Raw genomic sequence first — 11,483 nt, 5'->3', positions numbered from 1 at the left:
GGCATTAAGGAGGGCACTTATTGTGATGAGCACTGGGTGTTGTATGTAAGTGATGAACCCCACCCCCTCTACCCTTACAGGGTAGGGTTGACCACCTCTTCCCAATTGAGTGTTCAAAAAAAAAAAAACAAAAAAAAAAAAACAGAAAGAAAGAGAGAGAGAGGCAGGCAGAGGGCAAACCATAAAACAGACCCTTAACTAAAGAACGACTGAGGGTTGCTGGAGGGGAGGTGGGCAGAGGTATGGGCCAAATGAGTGATGGGCATTAAGGAGGGCACTTATTGTGATGAGCACTGGGTGTTGTATGTAAGTGATGAATCACTAACTTCTAGAAACAATAAAAATAATAATAAAAAACAGAGTGTCTCAACTGTCTTCCATCTACTGTGACAGCTGCAGACTTTTTTGACTCCTCTGTACTTCTGTAGTCACCTATTCCACTGTTAGGTCCCTGAGGGCAGGGACTGTGTTTTGGTTTTCTCGCTGCCTTCCACAAAGAAAGTGCTCCCAAAATTTGACGAAACATGTATGCGTTTGGAGAAATCACTGAACGCCTTCCAATATCTATCTTCTCATCTTTAAAATGAACTGAGGAGCGCCTGGGTGGCTGTCGGTTAAAGTGGCCAACATCGGCTCAGGTCATGATCATGTGGTTCACAGGTTCGAGGCCCGAGTCGGGCTCTGTGCTGACAGCTCAGAGCCTGGAGGCTGCTTGGAATTCTGTGTCTCCCTCTCTCTTTGCTCCTCCTCCCCCAAAATAAATAAACATTAAACATTTTTTAAATAAAAAACATAAAAGAAATCGAATAAAAACGTCCATTGTTGCCATAAAGTGTTATGGAAATAAGATCCTAAGATTTTATTAGTATTTTTAAGTGATCTGAATTAAGTACCTCATTATAAATCTATACATAGAATATCTTCCTTTAGGCTTGCAAATAATTTTGAGCAATGAATCCAAAGAAAACAAACAACCCACAATTCATGATCTCAATTGATGTTAATCATTTATTTTTAAGGACCCCTAGGTAAGCATTTTTCAATAACAAATTAATTTTGGGTTCTAGAGAAATAGAGCTTAGAGGTATCTTACATCAATTGGGACACCTGGGTGGCTCAGTCAGTTAAGCGTCTGACTTCAGCTCAGGTCATGATCTCACGGTTCATGAGTTCGAGCCCTGCATCAGGCTCCGTGCTGACAGCTTGGAGTCTGGAGCCTGCTTCTGATTCTGTCTCTCCCTCTCCCTCTCTCTCTATGCCCTTCCCCTTCTCATACTCTGTCTCTCTCTCTAGAAACATAAATAAACATTAAAAATAACTTAAAAAAAGTTATCTTAAGCCAACTGATTTTCAGTGAAGAAAAAAATGATTAGGGAAAAGATTTATCATCTCTAAAAATCAAACTGGTTAGGTATTTATAATCTTTAAAAAGAAGAGGGGGTGCCTGGGTGGCTCAGTCAGCTAAGCATCCGCCTCTTGATTTCAGCTCAGGTCATGTTTTCAGGGTCTGTGAGTTTGAGCCCCACATCGGGCTCCAGCATGGAGCTTGCTTGGGATTCTCTCTCTCCGCCCCCCTCTTTCTGTCACTCCCCTACTCCCTCTATCTCAAAATATATAAATAAACTTAAAAAAAAAAAAAAAGAAGGGGATAAAACTTCTGATGTCTAGATATATTTTCTAAAATACTTAAAAACAAATTACAGGAAAAAAACAAGTTTCTTTTTGAGGGATGGGGGACATATGTGTTTTGAAATTGCTGTAAATTTCTGTAGAAGGTATTATAACTGAGTGTGTGTGTGTGTGTGTGTGTGTGTGTGTGTGTTGTGTGTGTTTAGCAAGTACATATCACCTTCTCTTCTAAGGATTATGGTCATGTTCATGAATGGATCAAGTTGTGGTTTATCTATACCATGGAATACTACATGGCAATGAGAAACAATGAAATCTGGCCATGTGTAGCAACATGGATGGACCTTGAGGGTGTTATGCTGAGTGAAATAAGTCAGGCAGAGAAGGACAAATATCATATGTTTGTACATATAGGAGGATTGGGAGGAACTTAACAGAGGACCACGGGGGAGAAGGGGGGAAAATAGTGGGGGAGAGGGAGAGAGGCAAACCATGAGAGACTCTTGAATGCCGAGAACAAACTGAGGGTTGATGCAGATGGGGGGGGAGGGGGGTGACGGGCATGGAGGAGGGCACTTGTGGGGATGAGCACTGGGTGTTATATGGAAACCAACTTGACAATAAACTATTAAAAAAAAAGATTTCTATCTAAAAAGCAAAGTGAACAAACAAAACCAGTAAGAGACTTATAAATACAGAAAACAAACTGGTAGTTGCCAGAGGGGAAGGTAGGAGGGCGGGTGAAATAGGAGAAGGGGATTAAGAGGCGCAAACTGAGGGGCGCCTGGGTGGCTCAGTCAGTTAAGCATCCGACTTCGGCTCAGGTCATGATCTCATGGTTGGTGAGTTTGAGCCCCACATCAGGCTCTGTGCTGACAGCTCAGAGCCTGGAGCCTGCTTTGGATTCTGTGTCTCCCTCTTTCTGTGCACCTCCCCCACTTGCACTGTCTCTCTCTCTCAAAAATAAACATTTAAAAAAAAAGAATTATGGTCATGTTCTGACATCTAAACAGTGATAGTCCATGATGTTCTAGTGAAAGAGTTTACACTGATCTGTAACTCAGGATATACTGACCCTGGTTCTGATCCTACCTCCGTTAGCCCAGTGGTCGTGTTCACAATGAAGGATTCTCTGGGCTTTCTTTTCTTCATTTATAAAATAAAACCATACAGTCACGCTTGTCAGTGGTTCTCTATAATAGCAGAGAATCTGCTCTCTGCATAAGGCTATGAAACGATGATCATCGTATTTCCACTTCATAGTTTAGGGGCACTTTTAGTATGAAAAAATATGACCAGCAATGGTAAGTTGCCCCATTAAATTTACAAGTTACAAAATAAATGGGAAGCACAATCATGAGCACTCACATCCATTAAGAACTCAGTTGCGAGCCAACAAAGAGCGAAGGTTTTGCCATTAATGGTCATTTTCTTTTTCACTCATCCTGTCATCCACTCCTAAGCAGTATCATACAAGCAGTAATAGGGAGCACATATTCAAAAAGAATTATAGAAGAAGAAAACCAAATGTGAAAAGAACTTTCCACTAGCAACCTTTGTTTGGCAGACTAGAAGAGGAGAGCCCTTAGCTGATTTAGGAGAACGCGTAATCCAATGCATGGGACACCACTGTTTGGCCGGACACTTGGGGACTACTAAAGAAATCACCTTTCCCTTCTAAAATTCTGTTTTTTAACTACCTTTTTCCCTAAATTTGGCATCTTCCTGAGGGGTGGAGGGTGGGAGAGAATGTGCTAGTTAGATAACACGTAACTTTGTGGCCTGGAGAAAGGCAACTTTATCTGGTGACCGAAAGCAAGAGGAGAGCTGCCTGGCACATCTGCATCTCCCTCCACCAGTCCAATCCCTTTCCCATCAGTTTATGGCCCTTCTTTGAAAAGCAAATTCCTAGATACTCTGTTGCCCTCAACTGCCTCTCTCTCTACCTAAGATGTAGGCAAGAGCAGGAATAAATCTGTTTATGGAGAAATACAAGAATACCTTAATTTTAAATTCCAACTGGGAGTTAATGGTGTACATCATTTCAGTCCTTTCCATCTTCCGAGCTCCTTCGTTGCACAGTCGAACCAGCTGGGAACACAGAATAATAAGAAGGGTTAAGAGGTCAGGAGAGAAATCTTAATTTCAAATGCAGATCTCTCGCAGGAAATAATTTGCACTTTGGAAGCTCCAGAGAGACTCATTTCTAACAGTTAAAGAACTCACAGTTTTTACACAGTTAAGACACTGTACCCGGTTAGAGGTGGTGTATTAAGACGTGAAGACAGAGGGGGGAAAAACTCCTGAAAAGTCTCTGGGAGGAGTCCTCTGAGGGCTCTCCCACGGTCTGATCTCAGACCCTTCAGCTCCTTTCCTCTGCCCCTCCCTCCCCTTCTCCTTTGCCAGGGAAACCAGGGAAACCTCATGTAGCCTCAGGGGAAGCTGCCCCTGACCCCACCCCCCCCACCCCCAAATGGCTGGGTCAGACTACCAACTTCAAAGGCAAATTTTAAGCAAACTTCTATCTGTAGAAGCATAGGACCAGTACACAGGATGCTGAAAGAGGGAAACCTTCTGTGTAAAGTAATGGTCAGTGGTTCTTCAAGGATAGAAACTTCAGTATAATTAGAACTACTGAATTATCTATAAAATGAATGTATTCAAAGTCCTCTGATAAGGGCCTGTGACTTATAATAAGAAGGATCTATTTGGTCTTGGATCATAGCTCCCAGCACAGAGTCCCTGCAGTCCTTGTAATTTCCATTTATAAGAGCCCTGGGGCCATTGTTACTTACAGTATTTACTGTTGTTTCCAGTTCCCCAAAGCTCCAGGGCAATGTTGGTGAAATGGGGGTCTTCACATCAGAGTTTATGTTAATGAGGCAGCTTTTAGAAAGCCCCAAGGATAGGGGCTGGCTGCCAGCAGAGCCAACCAAGTTACTGCAGAGAGATGTGTAGCTTGCAGCCCTACCAGACCCTCCCCCACCAGACTTTTGGGGAGGGGGGAGGGCTGGCAATGGGCTTGACCACTAATGGCCAATGATGTAATCAATTGTGCCTATGGAACGCAGCCTCCATAAAAATACGTAGACTACGAAGTTCAGAGAGCTCCAGGTTGGTGAACAAGGACACATCTCCATGCTGGGAGGGTGGGGAACCCCACTCTCCATGGAGACAGCAACTCCTGTGCTTGAGACCCTTCCAGACCTCATCATAGAACCAGTCTAGGCAGGGTGAACACCATGAACAGAGGGCAGACGATGGCAAAGTGCTGGTGTGCCCGAGAAAGTGTAAGATATTCACACACGGAAGATGGCACAGGATGGAACGAGAGGCCAGGGTCAATGCACACAAGGTCTTAAGGCATCTGGATTGCATTCCAAGTGCAAACAGAAAGACTTACTAGCAGGCATGCGGCACAAGGGTGGTATGATGCAATTTATGCTGTGATTGTATGCTTTCCACAACGTATTTAATTCAATCCCTTACTGATGGACGCTTAAACAAGTTACAATTGCTTAATGGATTTCTAGATTTGGAGGGTACCCTTATCTTCAGCTGCAGCTTATCTTTAGGTCTGAACCTAAAGAGTTCACTGATGCAGAGACTGACAGCTATATCTGATCACAACTAGAAGCCCAAAACATCCAGGCTGGGCTTAGGGGCCATGTGAAACTGCACTATCCTGAAAGGATTAGGACATCTCAGAGTGAAACCTAACCAGGCAGCCATGGCCCTAGACATTATTATCATTTCTCTCGTGGAGTAGGTTCACAGTTCCCAAATCTACGTTCCCAGACTCGGCCTGTCCCCTTCATTCTACCTCCAACTAGAAGACATCTCTTCTTTGGATGACTCACAGGCATCTCAAAGTCAGAATGAGAATAACCAAACCTGAGCATCACCTCCATCATCCACTCCCCTCAGCTGAAAAACCTGGCCCTGAAGGCTCTCAGACGGCCCCCTCTCCTTTGTCCTCCATCTCCAAGCGGTCATGAATCCTCCTTCATGTTGCTGTCCTGTAGTCCACAACCCTCCCTTTGCTTTGCATCCAGAACTCAGGTTCAAACCCCCTCCTCCCTGGATTACTGACCTGCCATCCCTTGCTTCTACCCTATTCTGACACATCCTCCAGATACTGCTGTCAGTCTTCCTAGGTTCAAATATGATCACGAAATGCCTTGGCTCAAAAGCCTTAGAAGACTCCCCTCAGTTATCAGAATTAGGTCTTAGCAAAACCATGATCTGGCAACCGCTCATTGACCCCACGTCGGTCACTGCTCTTATTTTGGGCCTCAGCCCTGTAAAGTTTCTAGACAAAGTACTATGTTGTACCTTGCCTTTGCACTTTTGCATGTGTTTCCCTCGGCCTGAACAGCCTTCACCCCACTCTGTCCAATCAACTCCTTCTTATCTACTAGATTTATACCCCCCTACCTGCCTTTCAGGATTTATCTGGGGCATTTCTTCTCCAAAAAGAATGGAAAGCAGAGATTGTGAAATCTCCATTATTTGTAAGCCCAGTGCCACAGTCCGGCACCTGAAAATCCAAGGAACACGCAGCAAATGCTTCTACCTAACAAACTGCCTTCAGAGACAGCTTATAAGTCACTTAAATAAAAGGCAGGTGGGAGAAGGGAGCAGCTTCTTTATAGTAATCCTGTTTTAAAATGAGAGCTGTGGGGCGCCTGGGTGGCTCAGTCAGTTGAGCATCAGACTTCAGCTTAGGTCATGATCTCACGGTTCGTGGGTTCAAGCCCCATGTCAGGCTCTATGCTGACAGTTCAGAGCCTGGAGCCTGCTTCGGATTCTGTGTCTCCCTCTCTCTGTCCCTTCCCCACTCATGCAGTCTCTCCCTCTCTCTCAAAAAATAAGTAGACATTTAAAAAAAATTTTTAAAGAATATAAAGTCTACTTTATAAAAGTAACTAAATAAATTAATTAGATTAAATAGAGGGGAAGTGGGATTATTAAGTTCGGGTTATCATCTTATTTCCTAACTTTTTTTTAAATTTTTAAACGTTTTTATTTATTTCTGAGAGAGACAGTGTGAGAAAGGGAAGGTCAGAGATAGAGAGAGACACAGAATCTGAAACAGGCTCCAGGCACTGAGCTAGCTGTCAGCACAGAGCCCGATGCGGGGCTCGAACCCACGAACTGTGAGATCATGACCTGAGCTGAAGTCGGCCACCCAACCAGCTGAGCCACCCAGGCACCCCAATTTCCTAACTTTCAAATACTGACTCCCTCAGCAAAAGATGGGAGTCAGCCACCATGTCAGAAAACAATGTTACAGAAGGCATATTAAAATCAAAAAAGTTCCCAAACTGTCTTAACCAACAGGTCTCGTCAGTAGAGCCATTTTAAGGACTATTTCAAAGGAACAGATGCTAATTCGAATACGTGTGCTCTGGTGTTTTTATTAAAATCAAGCTCAGTATATTAAAGTCATGCCTTCCTTCAGCAGTTGTTAAAGCTTTATTAAATTTAACTCATTAATTTTTTTAGGTCAAATTTATTTTTTTATAAAAAGCTCAAACACTCTAATAAAGAAATATAATTTGAAAATAAAATATTTTTGGGGCACCTGAGTAGCTCAGTCGGTTAAGCGTCCGACTTCGGCTCAGGTCAAGATTTCGTGGTCTGTGGGTTCGGGCCCCACATCGGGTTCTGTGCTGGCAACTCAGAGTCTGGAGCCCATTTCAGATTCTGTGTCTCCCTCTCTCTCTGCCCCTCCCCTGCTCATGCTCTGTTTCTCTCTGTTTCAAAAATAAATAAAAACTATAAAAAAAGAATATAAAATATTTTTAATCTATCAAATGCACAAAGATTAAAAGAATATTTGATGCTGAGAAGTGTGCAGTAAGACTGATATTTATTTACGGTGGCCAGGGACATGGGAACAACTTTTTATGAAGGCCCTTAGGGGCTTTTAAAAAATGCCTACATTTTGTTCCAATAAACCCAATTCTAGAAATTTATCTTTAGAAATAATCAGATGAGCACAATCATTGATGCAAGACAATGTTCCAGGCAGTACACTGTAGAACAGTAAAATAGGTACCATATGAATATATTTTTCAGCATATATTTATACCATATGCTGGTATTGGAACAGACATCCAATAGGAAGGATGTGTAATAGAATGACAACAGTCATTACCTTCGATAAAATTACTGATATATTTTATTTTCGCTCTCTTAGATTTTCCAAATTTTCTAGATTTTCTATAATATACTAGTTTATTTTAAGCATATACCTTTGTAAACCTTAAACACATTCTTACAGAGCAGTACTTAAAAGTGAAAACAGAAACCTTATGAATCCCTCCCTTCCACACAGTTCAAAGTTTGAGGTGTATGATTATGGGACTATTTCTACATACCAGTAACATACACATGTGTATCAACACCCTTTATTATCTAGATGTCATCACGCCATTTGTAATGTTCTGCAGCTTAATGTTCCTCTCATAACAATATAGCTTAGGGATCTTTCCATATTAACAGATAGATACATCTACGTTTCTGCAAATGGTTGAAGCAATAAGTTAGAGGAAAAGATTAAAGAGACTTGGCTGTTTTGCCACTAGGAGAAAAGCTTAAAACTTAATAGTATCTCAAAATAGAAGCAGAATCTTTATGAGGTAAGACTGAATGGAGTTAATCTTTTTGGTGGGAGAGTAAATGGAAGAGAAGAGCAGGAAAGTCTTCACTGGCCTAAGAAACTATCTCTTGACCACTACTCCTTAAACACCAGACACCACTCTGCACCAGCTGAATTTCAGTCCCTGGAAATCGCCCTCCCTACCCCATCATGTGAACAGAAAATCAGAAGTATACAAATCATTATTTAGTAGAAACACCTTTCTTGCTTTTGAGTTGTTCAACTAGGTCAATAAGACTTTCCAAAGCCCCAAATGTAGTTAAGCTCTAACTCTCATTCCAGCAACATGTATGAAGAATTTCAATGACATTATTCACACTGTGGTAAAAAAAAACAAAAACCAAAAACTTCATTTAGCATTTTAATCACCAGAAAAGATATTACTCATGTTTTCCAAGAACAAATAACTATCTAAAGACACTTGCCCAGGAGCCTTCCACAGAGTCTGATTCTAAAAACTTGGACCTTGATATACTGAATTTCACCCTCTAATACTGGGAAATCCCAATTTCTTTCTTTTTCAGATAAAGCAAACAAGAGAAATTCTGCATTTTAATTTTTTTTTTTAATTAATGTTTATTTTTGAGAGAGACAGAGAGAGTATGCGAGCAGGGTAGGGGTAGAGAGAGAGGGAAACACAGAATCCGAAGCAGGCTCCAGGTTCCGAGCTGTCAGCACAGAGCCTGACATGGGGCTCGAATTCATGAACCATGAGATTATGACCTGAGCTGAAGTTGGATGCTTAACTGACTGATACACCCAGGTGCCCCCTGCATTTTAATTTTGAACAATAAATGCTCTATGCTATATATGTACAATCTTTTTGTTGAAAATACTGTTTCCTAGAATCTATGAAACCTCATCAATAGCCTAAACAAATGCATAAGAAGATTAATTCCTGAGCTGACCATATTAGTGGTTTTAGCTCCCATACAGCACTAGGAGACTAGGGCAATAAATCCAATGCTCCTAACTTGTGCTCGAGAGAAATGCAAGTCACTAAACAGCATTTCTTCACAGAGTGCCTTTTGTATGCCAATAGTATCAGATTAAGGCAATGTACTGATCCATTACATTTTTGCCAGCCTTTGCTACAAATGCCAGTGTCAAATCCAGTAAACAAGAGACACCTGAAGGAATGTTGTGGCTGACTGTAACTGGGATGTGAAATTCTTGGAAACACTAAATATCATTCCTAATTCAACCATTACTACTGCCTTCCTCTTTTCTCTTCTGCGTGAATTTTTTTTTTAAACTTCTTAGTAACCACCAAATAAAATTTGACAAAATGTCTTTCAAGTCCAAGGCTGGAACTTCCCTAGTAGCTCCGCCTAATGACCCTCCCCTACTGCCTCCAAGGAGGCAGCACTGGATGTGGGGTCCTAAAGGAGAGGCCTGTGGGCAAGAGGACCTTAGGTAACTTCACACGTGTCAGGCTAAGTTTCTTCACTTGGTGTTTCCTAAAATGGGATGTGCAGGCCACCGATAGGGCAAGAGATGAATTTAAGTGGTTGATAGATGGTTATGGTTTGAATTTCTATAGCCCTCCAAGCTCATATGGTGAACTCCTAGCCCCCAAAGGGGATGTTATGGGGAAGTGGGGCCTCCGGGAGGTGCTTTAAAAGTCATGAGGGTTGAGGGGGTACCTGGGTAGCTCAGTTGGTTGAGTGTCTGACTTCAGCCCAGGTCATGATCTTATGGCCCGTGAGTTAAGGCTCTCGTATCAGGCTCTGCACTGGCAGGCAGCTCAGAGCCTGCTTTGGATCTTCTGTCTCCCTTTCTCTTTGCCCCTCCCCTGCTTGCACACTCTCTCTCTTTCTCAAAAATAAGTAAAAAATTAACATTAAAAAAAAAGTCATAAGGGTAGAGTCCTCATGAATGGGCTTAGTGTTCTTAAAAAAGAGGCTCTATTAATCCTGTAGCCCCTTTGACCATGTAAGGCTACAGGGAGAAATCTGCCACTCAGAAGAGCACCCTCACCCAACCAAGCTGGCACCTTGATCTTGGACTCTTCAAACCTCCAGAACTGGGGGCGCCTGGGTGGCTCAGTCGGTTAAGCGTTTGACTTTGGCTCAGGTAATAATCTTCACAGTTCGTGGGTTCAAGCCCCGCACTGGGCTCTGTGCTGACAGCTCAGAGCCTGGAGCCTGCTTCAGTTTCTGTGTCTCCCTCTCTCTCTCTGCTCCTCCCCTGCTCACAAACTGTCTCTCTCTTGCAAAATTGAATAAACATTAAAAAAAATCCAAACAAAAACAAAAACAAAAACCTCCAGAACTGTGAGAAATAAATGTCTGTTGTTTATAAGTCATCCAGTCTGTGGTATCTTGTTATTGCAGCCTGAATGGACTAAGGCACAGATAAACTTACTTTTAAAATAAAATGGATGTTGGGGTGCCTGGGTGGCTCCATCAGTTGAGCATTGAACTTCAGCTCAGGTCATGATCTCATGGTTCATGAGTTCGAGCCCTGCGTCAGGCTCTGTGCTGACAGCTCAGAGCCTGGAACTTGCTTCACATTCTCTCTCTCTGCCCCTCCCCTGCTCATGCTCTGTCTTTCTCTCTCTCTCAAAAATGAACATTAAAAATAAAATAAAATAAAAATAAAATAAAATAAATAAAATAAAAAATGGATGTTAGAAAAATAAGTTAGCTCACCAAGCCCATGATTTTGTAGGTACTACAGTCATGAGCCAGCTTAAACCTGATTAAAAGAAACCATGAAGTTTACCTCACAGTAACATAGTGCAAAAGTGTACCAGACTCTAAGGTGATATGGTAGCTGCAATGGTTCAGGAAGCTTCTGACGCCACCATGATCTCTGCCCCTCTGCCTACCTCATACGGTATCCTCATTGACTCTTATACCTTCTACAGCTTTCTCTCAGCTAGACATTCCTATAGGCATTTAAATGTACCCACAGATTTTTTAATCTTTAAGCAAACAAACTGAGACACTTCCCACACTTCTCTTTCAGCTACAGATCTCTTTCCACTGGCAGCCGCAGTGTTGAAACAGTCTGCTACACTTGCTGGCTGGCCGTGTAGCCATGCCTCCCCTCATTCCTCAACATACTGCAATCTGGCCTCCACACCCACCACTGCGAGGACACAACCCACCTGATGGTAAACCCATGAAGCCTCACTCATTATTCACTGTATCCTTCAGGAGCACTCAGAATTGCTCACCTT

At 42.4% G+C, this 11,483-nt stretch overlaps 1 protein-coding gene across 1 annotated transcript in view; it reads right to left on the bottom strand.

The window, feature by feature from the left end:
• ARHGEF26 (Rho guanine nucleotide exchange factor 26) overlaps window positions 1-11,483 on the bottom strand; it is a 128,924-nt gene that overhangs the window by 38,181 nt on the left and 79,260 nt on the right. Inside the window, exon 9 of the mRNA XM_039217684.1 lies at window positions 3,631-3,720. Coding sequence (XP_039073615.1) covers window positions 3,631-3,720 — 90 coding nt within the window. The remainder of the gene's footprint in view (window positions 1-3,630; window positions 3,721-11,483) is intronic.

Source organism: Hyaena hyaena, unplaced genomic scaffold (assembly GCF_003009895.1).
Source record: "Hyaena hyaena isolate Hyena2069 unplaced genomic scaffold, ASM300989v1 scaffold_712, whole genome shotgun sequence".
NCBI classification, from domain to species: Eukaryota; Metazoa; Chordata; class Mammalia; order Carnivora; family Hyaenidae; genus Hyaena; species Hyaena hyaena.
This window is presented reverse-complemented; position numbering and strand designations above follow the sequence as displayed.